Source organism: Oryctolagus cuniculus, chromosome 4, assembly GCF_051225735.1.
Source record: "Oryctolagus cuniculus isolate XC-2025 breed Fujian yellow rabbit chromosome 4, ASM5122573v1, whole genome shotgun sequence".
Lineage (NCBI taxonomy): Eukaryota > Metazoa > Chordata > Mammalia > Lagomorpha > Leporidae > Oryctolagus > Oryctolagus cuniculus.
The window spans coordinates 132,328,411-132,353,205 of record NC_142870.1 but is presented as its reverse complement, the minus strand read 5'-3'; the positions used below and the strand labels follow the sequence as shown (position 1 = coordinate 132,353,205).

Below are 24,795 nucleotides of genomic sequence, written 5' to 3'. Positions count from 1 at the left end.
GTTATGCATTTGGAAGAACTGAAGTTACTGCGTCTACATACCCCACCCATAAAATTCTAAAGATTAAAAATTTAAATAAGGGACTGGTGCTGTGGCATAGTAGGTTAAGCCTTCACCTGCAGCGCCAGCATTCAATATGGGTGCCTGTTTGAGTCCTGGCTGCTCCATTTCCATTCCGGCTCTCTGTTAATGGCCTTGGAAAGCAGTAGAAGATGGCCCAAGTGCTTGTGTCCCTGCACCCATGTGGGAGACTCAGAAGAAGCTTCTAGCTTTGGATTGACCCAGTTTCATCCATTGTGGCCATTTGGGGAATGAACCAGTGGATGAAAGACCTCTCTCTCCCTCTCTCTCTGTTTCGCTCACTCTTTCTCTCCCTCTCTCTGTAATTCTTTCAAATAAATAAAATAAATGTTTTAAAAAATAAAAGATGATGCTTAGGATACCTACATCCCATATTTGAGTGCTTGGTTCAAGTCCTGGCTCCACTTCCAGTTCCAGCTTCCTGCTATATGTATCCTGAGAGACAGCTGGTAACGCTGAAATACTGGGTCCCTGTAACCCATGTGGGAGATCCATATTGAGTTCTGGGCTCCTGGCTTCAGCCTTGACCAGTTCCAGCTGTTGTGGCCATTTGGGAGATGAACCAGCTGATGGAAGATCTCTGCCGCTTTGCTTTTCAAATAAGTAAAAAATAAAACAGTACACATTGTCTCCAATATTCTCACCTTTGGCAGTGTAGGCAATTAAAATAAACCTTCCAGTAAGTGAATATATAGGTATAGGCCTGTTTACCACAATGTGAAGCAGAGTGGCAAAAGACTGGAAATTCATGAATATATATCAGCAGGAGAGTTGTTGAATAAATTATAGCACTTGTATATGTAGAATATTTGACAAATATCAGAAAGGGTAGATTGATAACCATGTGCTGAGTTGGAGAGAGATTTATTGATAATTTTCTGAAGTTCAAGATTTTAAAATATATTTAGTGTGTTTATATTTTGGTTAAAAAATGCAATACTGGGCCAGCACTGTGGTGTAGCTGGTTAAGCCACCACCTGCAGTGCAGGCATCCCAAATGGGCACCAGTTCGAGACCTGGCTGCTCCACTTCTGATCCAGCTCTCTGCTATGGCCTGGGGAAGCAGTGGAAGATGACCCAAGTGCTTGGGCCCCTACACCCTCGTGGGAGACCTGGAAGAGGCTCCTGGCTCCTGGCTTCAGATTGGCGCAGCTCTGGCCATTGCAGCCAATTGGGGAGTGAACCAGAAGATAGAAGACCTCTCTCTCTCTGTCTCTCTGCTCTCCTTCTCTCTCTGTGTAACTTTGCCTTTCAAATAAATAAATCTTTTTTAAAAATGCAGTACCACACGGTGATCAATGTTTACAGCTTGTATGAAAAAAGCAGGCCGGCGCCTTGGCTCACTAGGCTAATCCTCCGCCTTGCGGCGCCGGCACACCGGGTTCTAGTCCCGGTTGGGGTGCTGGATTCTGTCCCGGTTGCCCCTCTTCCAGGCCAGCTCTCTGCTATGGCCCGGGAGTTGCAGTGGAGGATGGCCCAAGTGCTTGGGCCCTGCACCTGCATGGGAGACCAGGAGGAGCACCTTGCTCCTGGCTTTGGATCAGCACGATGCGCCGGCCGGCGGCGGCGGCCATTGGAGGGTGAACCAATGGCAAAAAAGGAAGACCTTTCTCTCTCTCTCTCTCTCTCTCTCTCTCTCTCTCACTGTCCACTCTGCCTGTCAAAAAAAAAAAAAAAAAAAAAAGTATTGAAGGGCACACACTACGCTGCATGTTAACATGGGCTTCCCAGGAATAGTACTAAGGGGGAGATCATTATCATTACACTTTTTCATTTTCTGAATCTTTACTATTTTACTGTTTTGACTTCTTACAACAAATACGTGCTTTTTCTTGTTTTTCAGAGTTGTGACTTGTGGGAAGTGTAGAGGTTGAAGTGCAAATTAGGTCACAGTAATACTGTATCAGGAGAGCTTTGTTAGGCTTATAGATTTCTAAGTAAACAGAATTAAAATAGGGAATAAAATATAGAATTTTAGTATATTGGATGAATAATTGATAGGTTAAGGTTAAAATGGGAAGAACTTCTATTTCAGAACCTCAGTGCCTCATGTCAGCTAAAAACAGATCTAAGATTTCATTACTTAGGGTTTTGTTCTACTCAGTCTTGAATCCAACCATTCATGGTAGGATTCACTGATAGTTTCATTTCATGCCAGCAAAGTAAGTGGTGGTGTTTTAATTACAAGTTCTCACTGTAATCTTATTTCCTTTTTAGGAGACTATTTGGTAGCAATTGAAGAGAAAAACAAAGATACATTTCTGCGTGCTTATGTGAACTGGAGAAGCAAAAGGACTGAAAACTCTCGTGTGTGTATCCGGATGCTTGGGCACCATGTGGAGATGCCTGTCAGCGAGAGCTTCCGGGACCAGATGTCCATAGTTGAAATGCCGCTCTCTGAGGCCCCCTTGTGCATTTCCTGCTGCCCCGTGAAAGGAGACCTTCTTGTTGGCTGTGCAAATAAGTTAGTCTTATTTAGTTTGAAGTATCAGACCGTGAATGAGGAATTCTCAATATTGGACTTTGAGCGTTCTTTAATTGTGCACATAGATAGGATCACTCCTGTTGAAATTTCTTTTTGTGTTGGCTATATCGCTGTCATGTCAGACTTAGAAGTCTTAATCCTAAAACTGGAGTCAGGCACTAAAACTGGAGAGAGAGTTAACCACCATCCCCAGAAGCCCAAGAATGCACTGAGACAGACAGAAGAAGGTAAATGATGGATTTCATTTGCTTTCTTATTTGGGCATAGGGAAGACCTTCAGCTGAGGGCTCTAGTCTCAATGGTGCTGTGCAGCATTCTTTATGGGTTTAGTTATTCCTGGTCCCTTTATGACTTTGCTGTTCATATCTTGTTCTGAAGCCTGTACATGTATGTCTGTGTGTACTTGTTAGTAGAAGTAATGGAACAGCCACTGCCAGAAGAGGGACTTTTAGTCCTTGATCTTCTATTTATTAGTTCAGTAATCTTGGGTTAGTAACACCATCTGTTAGTTTCAATTTCCTTGCTTATAAATGGGAATTATAATATCTGGCCTGTTGAACTTTATCATTTGTTGTGAGGAATAAATGTTCAAGTGCTAAGGCCTCAGAAACCACAGTACCTCATAAATGTGTAGAACAAGTGAACACATAAATAAAATTTATTATATTTCTGTGTCACTAGTGAGACAACATTGTGCAGTCTTACTTTCCTTCAAGCAAGCAGTAGTACTTAAAAGTTGTTAAATTCTGAATATTTTATTTTTTAAGATACTAGTAATGAAACCTCACAGCTAGAGTCGGATGACTTTGTTATCTGCCAAAAGCCCATGGAGCTTCTTGGTGAACAAAGTGAACAGTCTGGAATATCTGTTACACTGGAGTCTACAGGATTATCTGATGAAAAAATAAAATATTCCCATGTTCAGCATCTGTTTTATAGGTACGAGAAAGCTTTTTATTCATCAGTATTTAATGTGTCCCCGCTTAAAGCACATGGAAATTAGATTTATCCCTCTCTCTTTTAAACCTGCAGACGTTTTGCACCTGATATTTCCTTCTATGTCTTAACGGATGACATTAAGTTGCATTCCCTTCAGCTGCTACCTATTTACCAAACGGGTGAGTACGGCAGTGCTGCAGGACAGGAGATGAAGAGCTCTGGGCTGGGAGGGGGACCAGTGTGGATAGTAGATTTGATTCTTCTACTGTGTCTGCTTAAGTTGCTGGACACATTTCTTAGCAAACACCATGAGCCCCAAAAGAGAAGTTATGTTTTCTAGGAGAAGTGAAAGCTTGGAGAGGATGTGACAGACAAAACTGATTTCCCTTTTTGAAATGGTCTCCAGGCTCAAAAAGGGAAATCAGAGCCCAGTGAGAGCTGAGGCTTATCTAAGTGCCAGCTGATTGTTTGACAAAACTTCTGATGACAGCCTTGTGATTAAGAGGGAGAATGTGGATGGAATGGAGACTCCTTTGGAGTATGGTTTACAACACTGCTGCATGTTACACTTACATGATTATTTAAAAAAATACTGATGCTGAAGCCCTGTAGGCTGCTGATTCCGACATCACTGGTCATTTGTGGGGCCTGAGCATATGTATTTTTTTTTAAAGCTCTCTAGGAGTCTAGTGTGCAATAGTTTGAGAATCACCAATTGCTATACACGTAGCTCTGGCCAGTTGAACACTTTTAGATGGCTTCTAGAAAAAATATAAATATTATTCTGATTAGATGCCTTTATAGCTTTCATTTTTATCCTTTCAGTAAACATTTATTGATTACTTACGGTGTTGAGAATCGCACTGAATACTGGGGAACCAGCAATGAGCAAAAGCAGGCAAAGTCCCTGCACTTATGGAGCTAACTGTCTTAATGGCAGTAGGCAGCCATTAATTGAATAATAGCCACACTTACACCAAAATGAACGCTATGTGAGAGCCTGTAACAAAATATCCTGACTTTGTCCTGCAGTCAGGGAAGGGCCCCTGAGAAGAGGACCTCCTGATGGGTGCATTGGGCTGGCTTGGGAGTAGGAGTTGGTACAGAGGAGAGGAGAGGCCATTCTTGGTGGAGGAGGCAGCCAGGCTGTATGGTGAGGGGAGGATTTTATGTTTGAGAACTGAGAAAAGCAAAACTGAGTGAGTAGAGCAAAGGAGGTGGGTGTAAGACATGGCTGGACACCAGACAGGACCAGTCACCCCGTAAGCTGTTCGTCCAGTTGCCCTTGGAATAAAACTCCAGTCCATTCCTGTGGTCTACATGGCCTTCACCCGAGCTCACCCCTGTTTCCTGTTCTCCATCTGGAGTGGCCTTCCTCTCTTTCTCAGACAGGCCAAATACACTGTGGTCTAAGACCCCTTATTTGCCTTTTATAGGCCTAGAAGTACTTCCCTCTTATGGTGCATGACTTGTGCATTTAGGGTCATTTAATTCACAACTCAAATGTAACCTTGAAGTGGGTGTTGTGGCATAGCAGCTTAAACCACCACTTGGGACATCTGCATCCCATATCATAGTGCCAGGGTCAGGCCTTGAATCCAGCTTCCTGCTTTTGCAGATGATGGCCCAAGTTCTTGGGTTCCTGCAGCCCAAATGGGAGACCTGGATGAAATTCCTGGGTCCTGGTTTCTGCCTGGCCTACCCTGGCTATGGAGGGTATTTGGGGAGTCAACCAGTGGATGGAAGGTCTCTCACTCGATCTCTCTCTTTCTCTGTCACTCTGCTTTTCCAATAAATAAATCTTTAATATATATATATAAATATATATAACCTCATCATGGAGGACTACCCTGATCTCTAATTTTTTTTTTTTTTTTTTTTTTTGACAGGCAGAGTGGACAGTGAGAGAGAGAGACAGAGAGAAAGGTCTTCCTTTGCCGTTGGTTCACCCTCCAATGGCCGCCGCGGCTGGCGCGCTGCGGTCAGCGCACCACGCTGATCCAAAGGCAGGAGCCAGGTGCTTCTCCTGGTCTCCCATGGGGTGCAGGGCCCAAGGACTTGGGTCATCCTCCACTGCACTCCCGGGCCATAGCAGAGAGCTGGCCTGGAAGAGGGGCAACCGGTACAGAATCCGGTGCCCCAACCGGGACTGGAACCCGGTGTGCTGGCGCTGCAAGGCGGAGGATTAGCCTGTTGAGCCGTGGCACCGGCTCCTGATCGCTAATTTAAAATATCTTCACACACTGTGGGATTCACTTGTTTATTCTCCATCCCAGTTCCCATCACTAGAATGAAGGCTTTGTGAAAGTAGTTGCCTCATCTTGTGCGCTATTTTATATATCCCTAGAAACAGACTTCCACTAGGTGCCTAATGATAGACAAATGAATAGATGGGTGTATTTGTATTTGAGCTGGCTATTATAGATGAATAGAAGTTTTAGAAGATGGAGATTTTTCATAAGATACTACACGGGGGAACCAGCATGTGCAAGGTATAAGGTAATCATGTGTGTTTGGAGATCAGTGAGCAATTATTTGTCTGGAGCACCCATGTGTGCAGGAAAGAAGATGGTTGACTTTGGGCCAGTTGTGGAGGGTACAGAATTGGATTTCTCATACTAATGAGTGTCCTTGAAAGAGGTCAATCAGAGGAGTATTTTTTATTTATTTTTAAATATTTATTTTATGTATTTGAAAGGCAGAGTTAAGAGGAGGGAGAGGAAGAAAGAAAGATCAAGAGCTCTTTATCTGCTGGTTCACGCTCCAAATAACTACAACAGCCAGGGCTGTGCCAGGTCAAAGCCAAGGAGGCCGGAGCTTCTTTGAGGTCCCGTGCGGGTTCAGGGGCCCAAGCACTTGAGCCATTTTCCATTGCTTTCCTGGCACATTTGCAGGGTGCTGGATTCAAAGTGAAGCACCTGGGTATTTATTATTTAAAGATTATTTTAGTTGAAAGGCAGAATTACAGGGAGGGAGAGGGGAGACATAGGGAGAGAGATTTTCCAGTGCTGGTTCATTCCCCAAATACCCTCAATGGCCAGGGTTGGGCCAGGCCAGAGCCAGGAGCCAGGAGTGTCATCCAGGTCACCTACTTGGGTGGCAGGGAACCATCTTCAGCTGCTTTCCCAGGCGCACTAGTGGGGAGCTGGACTGGAGGTAGAACAGCCAGGACTTGAACTGGTGCCCATGTGGGATGCAGGTGTTATAAGTGGTGACTCCCAAAGGAGTACTTGTTAAAAAAAATCGTGATAATTTAAACTTGCAGTCACCTATACAGAGAAACTAGTACAGTAAACTCCCTTCTAGCTGTTCACAGCTTCAGCAGTGTTGCTCGTGACTGTTCCTGAGCCGTGCCAGGTTACTTTGATATAAATCTCAGCGTTCATACCATTTTATCCATAAATATTTCAACACATATCTCTAAAAGAAAGAAATTGTTTTATTTAAACCAAAAACACCATTTCACATTTTCACAAAAATTCCTTGATTTCATCAAAATGTCTAATCAGTGTTCAGATTTCTCAGATTGTCTAAAAATTTTTTTTCTATAATTCATTTGTTTAAATCAGATTCCAAATAGTAAGGTTCATATATTGCCATTGGTTGTTATATCTTTTTTTTTTTTGAAGGTTTTTATGGCTCACACCAATTCTTTTTATTTACTTATTTATTTATTTATTTATTTATTTTTGACAAGCAGAGTGGACAGTGAGAGAGAGAGAGACAGAGAGAAAGGTCTTCCTTTTTCCATTGGTTCGCCCCCCAATGGCCGCTGCGGCCAGCACGCTGTGGCCAGCGCACTGTGCTGATCCGAAGGCAGGAGCCAGGTGCTTCTCCTGGTCTCCCATGGGGTGCAGGGCCCAAGCACTTGGGCCATCCTCCCCTGCACTCCCTGGCCACAGCAGAGAGCTGGCCTGGAAGAGGAGCGACTGGAACAGAATCCGGTGCCCCGACCGGGACTAGAACCCGGTGTGCCGGCGCCACAAGGCGGAGGATTAGCCTAGTGAGCCGCAGCGCGGGCCAATTGCTCTTTCTTTTGAGTTTCTTAACATACAAGGGAAAAAAAAAAAAAAGAAAAAATATACAAGGGGCTTCAAAAAGTTCATGGAGCAGTAGAATTAAAACAAGTTTATTTTGGTGCACAAAAACTTTGAAATCCTTGCATAGTTTTTTTTTTTTTTTTTTTTTTTTTATAATATGTGTTTTGTCATGGACCTTTTGAAGACTCCTCAGGTAGGCTCTCCCTTCCTTTCTTTTTCTCTTTTCATTGCAGCATATTTTGCAAGAAATTGGATTTTAAAAAATTTTTCAAAGTTATTTGAGGCCGGCGCCGCGGCTCACTAGGCTAATCCTCTGCCTTGCTGCACTGGCACACCGGGTTCTAGTCCCGGTTGGGGCGCCGGATTCTGTCCCGGTTGCCCCTCTTCCAGGCCAGTTCTCTGCTGTGGCCAGGGAGTGCAGTGGAGGATGGCCCAAGTGCTTGGGCCCTGCACCCCATGGGAGACCAGGATAAGTACCTGGCTCCTGCCTTCGGATCAGCGCGGTGCGCCAGCCGCAGCGCCCAGCCGCGGCGGCCATTGGAGGATGAACCAACGGCAAAAGGAAGACCTTTCTCTCTCTCTCTCTCTCTCACTGTCCACTCTGCCTGTCAAAAAAAAAAAAAAATTATTTGAGAGGTAGAGTTACCGATACGTATAGAGAGAGATAGAGAGGAAGGTCTTTCATCCTCTGGAATACTCCCCAAATGACCACAATGGCCGGAGCTGAGCTGATCTGAAGCCAGGAGCCAGGAGCTTCCCCCAGGTCTCCTGTGTGGGTGGCAGGGCCCCAAGCACTTGGACCATCTTCCACTGCTTTCCCAGGCCTTTAGCAGAGAGTTGGATTGGAAGAGGAGCAGCTGGGACATAAACCAGTGCCCATATGGGATGCTGGCTTCACAGTGCCCACCCAGAAATTGAATTCTTACCCTAAAATTTCCTACAGTCTAAATTTTACAGATTGACTCTTCACAGTGTCATTTGGCATGCTCCTGTATCTGCTGTATTTGCATGCAAGTTGGCACTTAGAAATAACTGCCCCCTGACTAGTATAGCAGCCTAGCTGTAGCTTGCTATTGAGTTCCTGAAATGTGACCAGCATATCTCAGTTTAGAGCTATGCAGAAATATAAAATACACACTAGATTTCGAATACTTAGTAAAAAAATATATAAAATATAAAATATTTCTTTTTTGTTTATTGCTTGTTGAAATGATGTTTTTGATATGTTGGAGTCAAACAATATTAAAATTTCAGCTATTTTATTTATTTGCATTTATTTTATTTATTCAAAAGAGTTATAGTTAGCTACAGAGAGAGAGGTCTTCCATTTGCTGCTTCACTCCTGAAATGGCCACAATGGCCAGGGCTGGGCCAGGCCAAAGCCGGGAGCTTCTTCTGGGTCCCCCATGTGGGTGCAGGGGCTCAAGTACTTGGACCATCTTCTGGTGGTTTCCCAGGCACATTAGCAGGGAGCTGGATAGGAAATAGAGCATCTGGGACTCGAACAGGCACCCATATGGGATGCTGGCACTGCAGGAGGTAGCTTAACCTACTGAGTCACAGTACTGACTCCCTATTTTTATTTTTTAAATGTGATTACTAGAGAACTTTATAGATCTGGCTCTCATTGAATTTATAATGACAGTGCTGATATAGACTCAGAATTAGACAAATATTACTGTTACTTTTTGGTAATATAGTATGTTGAGCTGTGCTGGAAAACATGTGGTATCTGGGTAACCCTTTTGGGGATGTTCACAGCCACTGAAGGTTATTAACTAAATTTGTTAACTTAATAGGGCTTGCAAAATGATGCTATTCTAATTATATCACTCCTGTGGAACTGGCATTCTTCTATAAAGAGTAACTTCCCCGTAGCAACTCGGGTTACTCACTGATGAAGTCTACCTAGAAAAGTCCAAATATTGATTCTTTTTATTTGCTGGTATTTATTTCTTTGATTTTTGTGTGCAGGTTCTCTTACATCGGATGGAAAAACCTTGTCTCAGGAAAAGGAGTTGCTGAGTCTCTTCTGTTTTTTCTCATTACCTCACGTGGGCTATCTCTACATGATTGTCAAGTCTGTTGAGTTAATGTCCATCTACCAGTACTCAGAGAAGGCTCAGCAGGCAGTGCTCACACCACAGTTTCTGCATGTCATCACAAGGTACTGTGACACAGTCACTTGTTGGCCTTGAAGTCACTTATTTTTCCATAAATTCTTGAAGTGCTCACCCTGAATCTTGAACTGAGAATTATCAGAGTTGATGGAGATCATCATAAATTACTGAATTACATCTGTCTTTTCAGATCTGTCTTTTGGTGGCCAGTACCTGCATTTTGAATAATAAAGATTCAGGCTCTGTTCTTGTCTTTGTTCGTTTCCTTAGACTGGGTGGGGAAATCTCAGGTTCTTCCTAAAGGAAGATTTTCATAAGGAATTCTAATAAACAGTTAGTGGCACCAATCAGAGTGTCTCTTTAGATTCCTTTTTAGATTGCCTAAACTTTTTTCTCTCTCTGCCTGTTCTTTCAGTATGAGTTATTTCCAGTTGTTCAGAACTATGAAGTGCTGGAAAGATGACCTGATTCCATCGTCCTCATTAGTACTGGTGGGGAAGTAATGACAGAGAGAGTGGAAGGATTAGCCAGAGTCATGTGGCTGCTTAGTGACAGGTATCTTCTGAGTTCCCTTACCCTAGTAGGATCCTAACTGGGGTTTAAATTTTTTTAAATTTTTATTTTATTTTATTTTTTTTTGACAGGCAGAGTGGACAGTGAGAGAGAGAGAGACAGAGAGAAAGGTCTTCCTTTGCCGTTGGTTCACCCTCCAATGGCCGCCGCGGCCGGCGCGCTGCGGCCGGCGCACTGCGCTGATCCGATGGCAGGAGCCAGGAGCCAGGTGCTTCTCCTGGTCTCCCATGGGGTGCAGGGCCCAAGCACCTGGGCCATCCTCCACTGCACTCCCGGGCCACAGCAGAGAGCCGGCCTGGAAGAGGGGCAACCGGGACAGAATCCGGCGCCCCAACCGGGACTAGAACCCGGTGTGCCAGCGCCGCTAGGCGGAGGATTAGCCTAGTGAGCCACGGCGCCGGCCCCTAACTGGGGTTTGATCTCATTTCCTTTCATCTCACTGATGCATTTAGTTCTATTTCCTGTTTTTTTGAACTTAGATTATATTCAAAGCATTGCCTTGGGCCCTCTGATCAAGCACCTGTGACTAAGGTACACCAGCTGCTTTCTAATGCAAAAATGGAAGGCCAGAGACACCCACTAGAGGAACAGACACTTTGAGGCTCCTGAAAATCTGTTAAGATTTTGGAGCCAGTGTTGTGGTGCCTATTAGAATGCCAGATTGAGTCTTGGCTACTCTACGTCCAATCCAGCTTTCTGCTAATGTGCATCTGGCACCTCTGTGGGAGAGCAGGATGGAGTTCCTGGCCCCTGGTTTTGGCTTGGCTGGAGACCTGGCTGTTGCAGCCATTTGGGGAGTGAGCCAGCAAACGGAAGATATCTCTCTTCTCCTCCAACCCCGCCATTCAAATAAATCTTTCAAAAGTATGTTAAGATTTCATGAAATTGGCATAGATATAAGGAGAAGGTAAATTCTGCCTGAGTCATGTGGAGAAGTTTCATACAGGTGATTGTATTTGAAAAACCTGTATTTGAAAACTAGTTAGAATTTTGACAGATGGCGATTAGAAGACATGGGCATTACAGGTAGTGGGAAGACTATAAACAAAAGTTATATCCAGATTTTTTAAAAATATTCAATAGTCAGTTGCACAGGACAGCAATTTTCTTTTCTTTCTTTTTCCCAACTGCGTGGTAGTATCAGAATCTCCAGCAGGTGCTGGATTCAAACTGCATAGAACCCACCTGAAGATTCTGATACCTGCTCCTAGTGGGAGTGCTACTCTTTCCTCTTGATTTGCAGTATAAGCAGAAATGTTACTGATAGGAATGTGTTTCTTATATGAGCAGTGTGGAGATAGCTATTTTTTTTTTTTTTTTTTGAAAAAAAAAATCTACTTCCCTAAAAGTATGTGTAGTGGTATTTTTTTTAAAATGGAGAAGCTAAAAAACAGAGAAGTGGTAATAATGCTTGTGAAATAGCTTAAGGCTTTGGAAATTAAGGAATTTTTCAAGGTATTGGCTACAGAAAGTGATGTAATCACAGTGTCACAGTATTGCTTTAGGAAAATGAGTGGTAGCCGTTATAGAGGATGGATTGAACATGAATAGCCAAGCTATTGGAATGGTTCAGGAAGGAATAATAAGGGGCTATAGAGAGGTGGACCAGTGACAGTGAGAGGAAAAGAAAGGATAGATGGGAGAGGCTTCCGTGGAAAATTACAGTGCTTGGTGACATGGCAAGACTGGAGGAGCCTTGAAAACCTACCAGCATACTATGGAAGAATGAAAGCTGGTGTAAGGTGGGGATAAAAAGGTGGCTTAGGCATTTGAAATTAAGATGCTTCTGGAAGATCAAGCATGAATGCCTAGTGGGTTTTGGACACACAGATTAGAGAGGAAAGCATTTTATTACCATCAAACAAAAGCTGACTATCAAAGTGGCAAGCATGGCTCCAAGAATGTGTAGACAGAGAAGAATCATTGGAGAACTTAACTCTGGTGGTGATCATGTTTAGTAAGCAAGAAGAGGAAGAGAAGGATCTTTAAGGATGAAGAACCTACAAAACTGTAATATCTGAGAAACCAAGGAAAAGAAGAGGAAGGAGGAGGAATCAAAATATTAATTTTGGTCAAAGTAAAGATGCAAAGACTATCCATCTTTTAACTAGTCATCATTTTAACTATCTGAGGACACTGAGAATTTAGTGGGCCCAGTGCATTTGTTCTTCTCTGTCTTTTGTATAAGTCATGAACTAGTTTAGGATACAGAGTCATGAAAACAGGTTGAGCATCTCTTATATGAAATGCTTGGGAACAGAAATCTTGTGGAATTATGGATTTTGGAATATTTGCATATACATATTGTACCATTTTCGGGTTGAGACCCAAGTCTAAAAACAAAATTCGGGGTCAGTGTTGTGGGGCAGCAGTTCAAACCATCACCTGCATGCCTGTGATGCTGGTGTTGATGCTGGCATCCCATATGGGCGCTGGTTTCTGTCCCAGCTGCTCTACTTCCAATCCAGCCCCCTGCTAATGGTCTGGGAAAAGCAGAAAAAGATGGCCTAAGTGTCGGGCCCCTGCTGCATACATGGAAGACCTGGAAGAAGCTCCTGGCTCCTGGCTTTGGCCTGACCCAACCCTGTTCGTTGCAACCATCTAGGGAGTGAACAAACAGGTAAACATCTCTCTCTCTGTCTCCCTCTCTCTCTCTGTAACTCTGACTTTCAAATAAATAAATAAATCTTTTTAAAAATATTAAAATACAATAAAACAAAATTTTTTCACCTTTCTTATATCCTACAAATGTAGCCTGAAAAAAATTTTATACAATTTTTTTTTAGTGTATCTGCATTTTGACTGTGACCTGTCACATAAGATCAGATGTGGAATTTTCCTGTTATGTCACTGTCAGCACTCAAAAAGTTTCAAATTTTGGAGCATTTCAGATTTTGAATTTTCAGATTTGGAATGTTCAATTTGCATTTTGAGGATTTGGTGGGAATTAAAATTTGTGAATTTTCACTGTCTTCAGGTAGAAAATTACTAGAGTTTTCCTTTTTTTTTTTTAAAGATTTATTTATTTTATTTGAGAGGTGGAGTTATAAACAGAGAGAGATAGTGACAAAGAAAGGTCTTCCATCCTCTGGTTCACTCCCCAAATGACCACAATGGCCAGAGCTGAGCCAATCTGAAGCCAGGAGCCAGGAGCTTCTTCCAGGTCTCTCATGTGGGTGCAGGGGCCCATTTTCTACTTCTTTCCCAGGTCATCACAGAGAGCTGGATTGGAAGTGGAGCAGCTGGGACTTAAACCGGAGCTCATATGGGATGCAGGCACCACAGGCGGTGGCTTTACCTGCTACACCACAATACCTGCCCCATCCTAATCCTGTTTCTACATCCTCTATTGTTGAATGTGTATAATTTAAATTTTACTCAATAGATATAAGAATATTTTTTAAAGTTCATGGAAAAATTAAAGATGTTTATTTTGGTGCAAAATATTTTGAAATTCATGCATATGTGAGGTCTTAAATAAGTTCATGGAAAGTGTGTATTATGAAAAAGCTATGCATGGGTTTAAAGATTTTTTTGCACCAAAATAAATTTACCTTGAGGCTGGCATTGTAGTGCAGTGGGTTAAGCTGCCGCTTACGATGCCTGCATCTTACATCAGAATGCCAGTTCAAGTCCTAACTACTCTGCTTCCTTTCCAGCTCCCTGATAATGCATCTTGGAAGGCAGCAAAAGATGGCCCAAGTACTTGAGCCCCTGCCACCCACGTGGGCGACCAGGATGGAATTCTTGGCTCCTGGCTTCAGCCCGACCCGGACTTGGCTGCTGCAGCCACTTAGGGAATGAACTAGCAGATGGAAGATCTGTCTCTGTCTCTCCTTGTCTCTCTCTTTGCCTTTCAAATAAATAAATCAATAAATCTTCTTTTTAAAAAACTTATCTTTTAATTCTGTTTTCCATGAACATTTTGAAGTGCCCTCATACATTTTTTTTTTCAATATTTATTTTATTTACTTGAAAGGCTGAGTTACAGAGAGACAGATGGAGAGATAGAGAGGTCTTCCATCTGGTGGTTCACTCCCAAAATGGCTGCAACAGCCAGGGCTGGGAAAGACTGAAGCCAGGAGCCAGGAGCTTCATCCAGGTCTCCTACGTGGGTGTATGGGCCCACGGACTTGGGCCTTCTGCTGCTGCTTTCCCAGGTATATTAACAGGGCACTGGATCAGAAGTGGAGCAGCTGGGACTCGAACTGGCACCCATATGGGATGCAGGCATTGCAGGTTGCAGGTTAACCTGTTGCACCACAACTTCAGCATCTCTTATAAATATTTTTAAGTTATTATTTGAAAGACGGACAGAGAGAGGTCTCCCATCTGTTGCTTCACTCCTGAAATGCCCACAATGGCCAGGGCTGGGCCAGGGCTGAAGCCTGGAGCAGAAACACAGTCCAGGTATCCAGTGTATATGGCAAGAACCCATATATGTGAGCTATCACCATTGCCTCCTAGGTCAGCATTAGCAAGAAACCAGAGTCAGGAGCCAGAGCTGAGAATTAAATCCGGGTACTCCAATATGGGATGCAGGTATCTTAACCAGTGTCTTAATCACCAGACTGGACATCTGCCCCAACTATGACTTATTTTTTACAGAAATGGATCATACTGTGTCCATTGTTCAGCGATTTGCTGTTTTATTTAGCAGGTATCTTTTTTCTTTCTTTCTTTTTTTAATTTAAGAAGCAGATAGTGACAGAGATCTATCCAATGGTTAACTCCCCAAATGCCGGTGAAAGGTGGGCTGGCCCAGCTGGAGCCAGGTGGAGCCAAGAACTCAACCCAGGTCTCACATGGATGCCAGGGACCCAATTACTTGAGCTGTCACTGCTAGTAGCATATGTTGGACATCTTTCTATGCGGGCACATTTCAGTTCACTTTATTCTTTCCTTACACTTCTGTTTTGTATTTCAACCATAGCCAACAAGCTGAATTACTGTAGGTGGAGGTGAGGCAGAGGATTCTGTGAAAGCTAAAAGTCATTTCTCTTTGCAGTCATAGTTAACTTTTAGCTGTCATTCTGATCCTACTGCTGGTGCCTTTCTTGTTCCCTTCTCTCTCAGTTTATTTCCCGAGGTTGCTAATTATACTGCAGATTTTTAATTGGTGATGGCTGTCAAAGGTCATTTCCTCTCACTTCATTGGAGTGGACAGAGATGGCAATGGGCTGAGGCTGGAGTGGAAGCCCCTCAGATGGAGAGAGGCCTAACTGCCTTCTACCTATGCTGGGCCCAAGATTCTCACTGTGAGATTGTCAGAGTGCTTTCTTATTCAAGTATTTTGTCTTCTTTAATGTATCCTGTTAGGTTTGCTTTAGTCCTTTTTTTTATTTCAAAGATTTCATTTTTACTTTTTTCCATTCTGATGTGTTTTTAGCAATCATTTTTATGGACCCACTGCAAGACAGGCTTTGTAGCAGTTCCCAAGCTGACTGTTAACTGTTTTTAATGCCAATAGTAGAGTGTTGACTTAGATGACAGCAGATGACAACCAGGCATCTGTTGTGCACTCCTGTGCAGAAGCAGCTGGGTGCTGTGGAAAGAGAGGAGTGTTTGGACTTAGGAGCCAGGTATCTAACAGGCCTGTACTGTCCAGAGAGGCCTTGGACCAGGCCAGATCCTTCCATGTTCTGATGTTTGACAGACTAGGTCATTCTGAAAATATCAGACAACTCTCATTTTCAGTTCTACCATTGACTTGTGTAGTCTAAGTGTGCTGCCCAGCATAATCTAGGCAGTTTCATCCTGAAATGGGTCAGGTGGAATAGTCAGGAAACAGGTTCTGTCTTGGCTTTGACAGTCAGTCATTTGTCCATGAGACAGATCCCATGGACATCGTTTTGTCTGTAGAATGAAGACATCAGTCCAGACCTATGGTTCTTAACTAGGGTATACATCAGAGTCGTGCATGGAGCTCTGTAGAAATAGACATGTCTGGGTTCAACGCCTAGAGATTCTGACTCAGCAGGGGTGAGGTGGACCAGTTACATGTTTTTGAAGACACTCCATAGGGATTCTGAGACTCTCCTGGTTGAGAAGTAGCCTACCATGTGAACATTTGACAGATACCTGAGTCTTCTCTCACCCTGCCCTTGCTCTGATTGCCTGTGAAACCTCCATGTGGTGGGTGTGTGGGTCATCAGTCTTCGCTTCGCTCAGCAGGTTCTCTCCTCTTCCTTAGTAACAACCTGCAGTGTTTCACAGTGCGATGCAGTGCTGCAGTGGCTCGGGAGGAGGACCCGTACATGGACACCACCCTGAAGGTTAGAACTGGCTGATGATGACAGTGAGACCTTAAGGTCATGTAATAGACGCATGTGATTGCAGATTTGCTTTTGGGCCTCAGCTTGGCCAGGACTAAAAGCCTTAATGTTCGTTTATTTATTGAATTAGATAGAATATTTGGATGCAAAGTAGTAAGCATTTTGTGACTCATAGTTTAGTTAAAAATTTTTAAGATTGCTTTGAAAACATTTCATTTAGAATTGGTTTAGCATATAGTTTTTAAAGTTTGGTAAAGTCTTGTAGTGTAACTTCAGAGAGAGCAGTTCATGACTATAATATCCTACTTTTTTTAAATGGAAATGTTGGTGGCAACTATATAGAGCTATTAACAAAACTATAGAAATCAATATACTCAAGAGCACAAATTGAATACAGTGCATTAAAATGATTTATTTATACAATTATAAGATATGCCTATGTTTCTTTTTGTCATTTTCTAAGCCTTCAACCACCCTGTGTAATCATTCCAAGAGTTAATGGATTTGCTAGATCAATAACCACATTTTCACTGAGAAGTAATGTACTTTGTCTGAAAAGCTCTTGACCATAAAATAAATGTGGACAAATTTATGATGAAATTCTGAATCATCTGACCTTGAATTCTGACCTGAGAAATATACTGCTCATTTGCTTGATATTCACCTGAGAAATATACTGCTTATTTGCATGATATTCATCTGTGCTCTTTTATCTCTGAAGTGTAAGCTATTTGAATGGGTATTTCCCATAAAAATGCATGCTGCAAGAAACCCCCAAATTATGGTGGCCCATATTTCAAAAGTTGGTTTATATCTACCTGGAACCTAGAGTGCATTTTTTTTCTAGAAAAATAAGTGCTCAGTAATTACAGTTATGTTAATAAGCCTGCCTGCCTTGTAGTGCCTGAGGTTTGCGTGGTTTGTGAGAAGCAGTAGTATCTTTGGGAAAGCATGCTCTCTGAGTTCTCAGTGACTCTTTGCTTGTTTTGTTTCTGCCTACAGTCTGTTTCTGGGAAAGAAGCCAGAATCACAGATTCTCCATTCCTTTCAGGATATTATTTTAAAAATAAGAGTTATTTCCATAGTAAAAATGGAAAGGTGACAGATTGATAAAATTACCATTCTTTGTTCCTCTCTTTTCCCCCACTTTGCTATTTTTAAACCTCAGAAAGACATAAGGGTGATGGAGCACCTTGGGGTACATAATTACAATGAAATAAGATCAAACTTACATTTGGAAAGCAAATCATAATTTCACTGAAGACAGTCTCCTAAAACCAGAGGGAAGTAGCAAGAGACCCAGGGGAGGGAGTAGGAGGAGCCAACAGGTGGCATGAGTTGTTGCCCTGAGGCCAGTGGAGGTGGGAAAGTAGGACAACAATGATCTCACCTTGTGACTCCCCCTTTCCCTGTGACCTCACCAGTTCTGAGACCCTAGATGCCCCCTGAAGAAGCACACTGTCACTTTAGCCCAGTTGCTGACTTAGGCTTTGGGAACTGTGGTGTCTGTGAAAGATTTCACAACCCCTGAATTTGGCTTAACATGTATGTGGTCTCTGTCTCCCTTTCTTCTGAAATTCCGGCTCCTCAGCAGTAGCCAAGGCCAACTTAACAATTTTTAGAAATAGTTAAGTGTGGACAGAGGCGTTGCCATAATCACTTTATCCAAAGAGATGGTGAAAACAACCTCGGGATCAAAACAGTGTTAACGGGCAGAGAGCAGGGCCCTGGCAGCAGCATTTTGTAGTTCCCAGAAGGAACTCTTCCGTTATCGTTCTTTTCCACTCCACTTGGTAGTGGTGCCTGCCAGGAACAGGAGCCTGGCTCTACCAGTTGCCTGACACGTCCCGACTGTTTGCACTCAGTGGGCTGGCAGTCAGGGGCCGTGAACATACAAGCATTTTTTGCACAAGTCTCCCACTCAGAAACCATTTTACGTACTCCATATGCGGTGGCTTGTCGCTTCATCCATCGTGTCTGATTTTGTCTGGATACCCCACCTGGGCATACCCTCAAGCCAGCCCACTTCTGGGGGTGATAGGCTGCGAGCCCAGGCCTACTCTTCCAGAGAGATCTGCCAAAGCCACTCTGTAGGACACATGCAGGAGCTCCTGCAGCTGTGAGACCACTTTCTGTGTTTATTCAGTTAACCAATGCTGAATTTGTTGACTGAGTGGCTCTGTAAAATAGATGGCTTCTTAGGTTTAGATAACCTGATTCTGTTGAGAACAGGGCTTTGGAGTGCTTTTGTAGGGAGGGGAGGTAGTTGGAGAAGAGGAAGCAGGGGGGACTTTATCAGATAAACAGGCTCAATTTTGAAGATTCAAGTTCATGTGCTTTTCCCTTGGTTAAATCTGTGACTTTTCTCCTACTAGGCTTGCCCGCCTGTCAGTATGGACGTCTGCGCTTTAAGAATCCAGCTGTTCATAGGCTTGAGAGCGCTCTGCCACTTCAGGAACCACATTGTACTGTTGACCAAGGCGGACACAGGGGCCATCCCAGAGAGAAGAGAGTCACCCAAGAGGCTTCTGTAAGCATCTCCTTGCCCCAGACGCTGTGCCTACTTTTCTGGAATGCATTATAATTGGTCTATGTCCTGTGTGTCTTAGTTTACCTTTTTTTATAAAGTCAAAACTTGGAATAATCAGATGGCTTTTCCATGCTGTTCTTTTTGCAGAGACAGAAAATAAAATTCTAAGAATCAATTGAATAATAATAATAATTGAATTTGGGGCTTATTAGAAGAAAATGAATAATAAAATAGTCTCAGTAAAAATCAGTGGTATTTTGATAAGTTAAAGGATGTAACTTTCTGTTTAATTAATGACAAAGACACAGCCTGTAACAGCCTGTAATGTTAATCCAAACTATAAGAGTTTGTTTTTTATTTTCAATGTTTTTCTTTCTTGCTGGTATTACAAAAGAAGTTAATAATTTCTTACCTTAAAGCATATTCATGATCTATAGATAGCTGCTCTTCCTTAAAATAAAATTGAATTTTGATAACTTCTGGTTAATCTTTAGGTTTCTGCTTTTACATTTTTAGAATAAAATGCTTGATTTCTGATGAGTTATGCTTTGATTTGTTGTTTTCTACACTGTGAACTTAGTGAAACGGAATGCACTAACCTGAACATTCCCTTGAGGAAAAGTCCGTCAAGATGATCTGTTTGGGGGAGAGCATATGGCACGTTTCAAGTCCAACAAAGGTTTTGATGTTTTACCCACGTGTTTGCTTTCTGAGTTCTACCCACAGCAAGCAGAGGGTGACTTGAGTACCTGGTCACGTAGAGAATACACAGGGTGGTTTCTGAGACTGATCCTAAAAGCTCTCTGGCAAGAGGAAAATCAGTTTTTAACCTTGCATATCAACATTTTAAAAATATCACATTTTAAGTGTGTTTTTTTTTTTAATTCTTACTTGAAAATCTGTTTGATTAAAATTTTAAAAGATTTTATGCTAAAGAAAATTCATCCCAAAGTAGAAACAAAAGATAGTGTTTTATTCGTATTTACGCTTTTTTATGTGTTCTGCACATAAAAGCCCTCCAGCAGCCAGGAGGGTTTCAAATGTTAACCTCGGCTTAGATTTGTCACCTAGGGCGTGCTGGACTCACAAAGGCCACGTGCAGGAGAGAGGCTCGGTACAGGGGCTTTCACAGCAAGCCTTCTTTTAAGCGGTCTTTCCTGTCTTTTGAGCTCATTGCTCATTTGAGAATACTTGTAGAGTGAAGTGAAAGTGATTGGTTTATCAATACATGATAGTTATAGAATATTCAATTCTGTAGGCCTTTATAATACTGTGAAATGATGGTTTATAAAAGTCAACTGTACAGTTATTTGTGGAAGCAAATACTAAATAAAGGTGATTTCAGATTTCAGAGTTATTTTCATGCTGTTATTTACCATTTAAAATTTCTATTTATTAATAATATGCCTTATCTTAGAATTCTTGTCCTTTGTTTTACTTTCAGTTCTAGAAGAGATACCAGTGTTAAGATGAAAATACCTCCTGTAGCTGAGACTGGGTGGAATTTGTATATCGTGAATACAATCTCACCAATGCAACTATACAAAGAAATGGTACTCTCTTCCGGCTTCTCATTTTTATTTGTAGAAATCTGAGTGAAATTGATGACCAGAAATTGGTTCTAATTATCATATTCAGGGTGCCACAGCCAGCCAGCTTCTAGGCTCTGACAGAGAAGTGCATGTATTTTCTCACAGTTTCTGACATTAGTGGAGCCAGTAGAAATCTCCTTCCCTAAAATTAGATTCCCTTATTCATAGACTCATTTTAAGAGGTTGATGAGCCAATGTAAACATAAATAGTCCTTGATCTTGACTTAGAAAGGACTCTAGCAAAGAGAAGTATGAAATGGAGCTAAAAGAAATCTAGGAGTATTTACCTCTATTTCACTCTTCTTTTTTTGAAAGACTAAGAATCCTCAAAAACTTTATAGCACTGTATTATGAAAAAACGTCAAATGGGTTTCAAGATTTTTTTCACCCAAATAAACTCTGTTTTCTGCATATTTTTAAATATCCACATATTAACAGATTATTCTGTGGGTATGGCTCCAACATGGGCATCTTTATTTGAATCCTTTTTTTTGTTTTTTAGACTTACTTATTTATTTGAAGGAGTTACACAGAGAGAGGAAGAGACAGAGAGAGAGAGAGAGAGATTGATTTTCCATCTGTTGGTTCACTCCCCAGATGGCCACATCCGCTGGGCTGAGCAAGTCCGAAGCCAGGAGCCAGGAGCTTTGTATGGGTCTCCTACATGAATGGCAAGGGCCCAAGCACTTGGGCCATCTTTCCCACTGCTTTCCCAGGTGCATTAGCAGAGAGCTGGATGGGAAGTAGAGAAGCCAGGATACAACTGATGCCCATATGGGATGCCAGTGTTGCAGGCTGCAGCTTTACCCACTATACCACAATGCTGGCCTTTCCTTATTTGTATTCTGAGTGACAACTTCCTATTCATCCCTGGCAATTATTTTAACTCTTTTTTTTTTTAAAGATTTTATTTTATTTATTTGAGAGGTAGAGTTATAGACAGTGAGAGAGAGAGAAAGAAAGGTCTTCCTTCTGTTGGTTCACTCCCCAAATGGCCGCAATGGCCGGAGCAGCGCCGGTCTGAAGCCAGGAGCCAGGTGCCTCTTCCTGGTCTCCCACATGGGTACTGGGGCTCAAGCATTTGGGCCAACTTCTGCTATCCCAGGCCACAGTAGAGAGCTGGATTGGAAGAGGAACAGCCGGGACTCGAACCGGCACCCATATGGGTGGCACCACAGACGGAGGATTAACCTACTGTGCCATGCTGCCTGCCCTTTAACTCTTATTTTGAAATAAGTTCAAACTTCAGAAAATTTTCACAAGGAACAGTTGTACAAGAAAATCAGTATATTCATCTACAGCCAACATTTTGTCCCTATTTGCTTTTGTCTTTTTATTTTCTACACTTTTATGCTTTCTAAACACACACACACACACACACTCACTTTTTTTTTTCCCTGATCCATTGGAAAACAAATTGTGAACATGGGGCCTTTGACCCCCATGTATTTTTGTATGTTTTCTAAGAATCTGAACATTTGGCCGGCGCCGCGGCTCACTAGGCTAATCCTCCGCCTAGCGGCGCCGGCACACCGGGTTCTAGTCCCGGTTGGGGCGCCGGATTCTGTCCCGGTTGCCCCTCTTCCAGGCCAGCCCTCTGCTGTGGCCAGGGAGTGCAGTGGAGGATGGCCCAGGTGCTTGGGCCCTGCACCCCATGGGAGACCAGGAAAAGCACCTGGCTCCTGGCTCCTGCCATCGGATCAGCGCGGTGTGCCGGCCGCAGCGCGCTGGCCGCGGCGGCCATTGGAGGGTGAACCAACGGCAAGGGAAGACCTTTCTCTCTCTGTCTCTCTCTCTCACTGTCCACTCTGCCTGTCAAAAAATAAAAAAAAAAAAAAAAAAAAAAAAAAAAAAATTTAAACCTAAATTAATAAAAATTAATTTAAAAAAAAAAAAAAAAAAAAAAAAAAAGAATCTGAACATTTTCCACACAACTATATTACAGCCATATGCTTCAGTAAATTTAGCGTTGACAGAATGTCTAGTACACAGTTCATGTCCATTTTTGATGGTTGACCCAATAACCACTTAACAGTATTTCTACCCCTTCAGTTCAGGATCTAGTCTAGGATGACAAGCAGTGTATTTACTGACCTTGTCTCTTTAGCCCCTTGAATCTGGAGTAGTTCTACAGCCTTTCTTTTACTTTGTGACTGTGGTATTTTTTTAAAAATGTAATTTTCCCCTTTATCTGATTTTGTGTCTCTTTGAAGAAAGTATTCATAATTTTGAGTTTGATTTTTTTTCTTTTTTTTTTTTTTAAGTTTTATTTATTTGAATGTTAGAGTGATAAAGAGCACTAACAAGAGATGTTCCATCCTCTGATTCTCTCCCCTAATGGCCACAATGGCTGGACCTGGACCAAGCCAAAGCCAGGAACCTGGAACTCCATTCTGGTCTTCCATGTGGGTGGCAGCAACTCAAGTACTTGGGCCATCTTCCTCTGCTTCCCCAGAAGCATTAATGGGGAGCTAGATTGCAAGTGGAGCTGCGGGACTCCAACTGGCGCTCTAGCTTGGGATGGTGGTGGCTTTACCCCCTTCAACACAGTTCTGACCCCTGTTGTTGTTTTCTTTTTTTCTTCTCCCATGAGTAGATTTAGGCTATAGGTTTTGAACCAGAATATTGCTTTGGTGATATTGTTGAAAGAGACAGATCTATGCCATGGATGATTCCCCAAATGCCTGCAACAGCCAGGAGCCACAATCTTCATCTAGGTCTCCCACATTGGGTGGCAGTGGCCCTCATACTTGAGCCATCATCTGCTGCTTCCCAGGAGCATTATATGGCAGCTGGTTTGAAAACTGGGACTCGAACCAGCACTCCAATATGCGATGCTGGTATCCCAAGCAGTAGCTTAACATATAGTGCCACAATACCTTGCCCCACTATTGTATGTGTGTGTTTTTTAATGATACCACATTTGGAGGCACATGATGTCCATTTGCCCCTGACTGGGGATGTAAATTTTGACCATCAGGTCAAGGTGTTGTCCGATTTGTCCCTGGCATTTTATGCTGATAATTATATCATCTTTATCCTAACTTTTTAATCTTGCTTAATTGAAAGTCTTTGACTTCAGCTAGGTGATTTGACTCTTGGAGTCTGAATGTACTGATTGAGTCAGATTAACTAATGATAATTTTTATGACCCCATTGTGGATTACATAAGTAGATATAACAGAACCTAAAACTCACCATTTGAGGAGGGTTACTCAGTCTGAATTTAAGAGAGTTATCATAGAGCTTTTTTTTTTTTAAGTTAACCATTTCAAATATTTTTACTAGCCTTATCAAAGAAGAGTGAAACCATTGCTGAGTTAACAGTTTTATTAGCTTTACAGTATTTTTTTAACTGTTTAGTATCGTACTGTTTGACTGGCTCGTAGATTGTTGGGGGAAGACACACTGCATCTAAGTTTCCAAGTAGCCATTCTCAATTACTTTTAGGACTTAATATGTCCAGATATTAACTTCACTAGCAAAATGTATAGATGTTCTTAGGAAATGGGGAACTTTTAGGAGTGTTTTTCCCAGTAACGTTTGCTGTTTGTCTTGTTTTAGGTAGACTATAGTAACACGTACAAGACTGTAAAAACCCAGAACTGCATCCACCTTCTCAGTGAGGCTCATCTGTTAGTGAGAGCTGCCCTGATGGATGCCAGTCAGCTGGAACCCGAAGAGAAAGAAGAGCTTGTAGCAGCATTTAAAGAAAGCTGTGGACACCTTGGAGACTGTTACAGCAGGTTGGTGACACCTCTTGGGACCTTGTTACAGAAGCCATCTTGAATGTCGTGTGTATTTAGTAGCTTTTCCATCTCCAGTGGTTGGTTACCAGATAATTGGAGGAATGCATGAAGGGAGGTGGTTCATTTATTCACTTATGCCACATGGATTTATTGAATGCATTCTGTGTCCAGTGAGTGGATTTATGGGTCATCTTCTAGGTTTAGAGATAAAAAATGAACGTGACCCATTCCCTTCTTTCAATGAATTCCAAGTTCATGGAATGATCAGTAAGTCTCAAGTTTGTGAGTCTCTCACCACTTCACTTAGGAATTTGAAGATTTTTTTTTTCAGGTTTTAAAGGACCTGAACCTTGACCAGTGAAAATCCCCAAGATAGACTTACTGTTAATATAAGGGAGATGTGTTAGTTGG

The 24,795-nt window shown here is 42.4% G+C and overlaps 1 protein-coding gene across 4 annotated transcripts in view; it reads left to right on the top strand.

Annotated features, from left to right (window-relative positions):
• Positions 1-24,795, top strand: part of HPS3 (HPS3 biogenesis of lysosomal organelles complex 2 subunit 1) — a 48,703-nt gene that overhangs the window by 7,525 nt on the left and 16,383 nt on the right. For 3 of the 4 annotated variants that reach the window (XR_011388153.2, XR_011388152.2, XM_002716594.6), the window contains exons 2-9: positions 2,299-2,793; positions 3,334-3,505; positions 3,599-3,684; positions 9,520-9,712; positions 16,432-16,513; positions 18,889-19,043; positions 20,488-20,596; positions 24,200-24,381. Coding sequence is in view for 2 of the 4 variants with exons in the window: in XM_002716594.6 (XP_002716640.4) it covers positions 2,299-2,793; positions 3,334-3,505; positions 3,599-3,684; positions 9,520-9,712; positions 16,432-16,513; positions 18,889-19,043; positions 20,488-20,596; positions 24,200-24,381 (1,474 nt within the window). In the remaining 2 variants the exon portion in view is untranslated. Of the gene's footprint in view, positions 1-2,298; positions 2,794-3,333; positions 3,506-3,598; positions 3,685-9,519; positions 9,713-16,431; positions 16,514-18,888; positions 19,044-20,487; positions 20,597-24,199; positions 24,382-24,795 lie in introns of those variants that run through there. The other variant, XM_089332186.1, reaches the window with a different exon arrangement.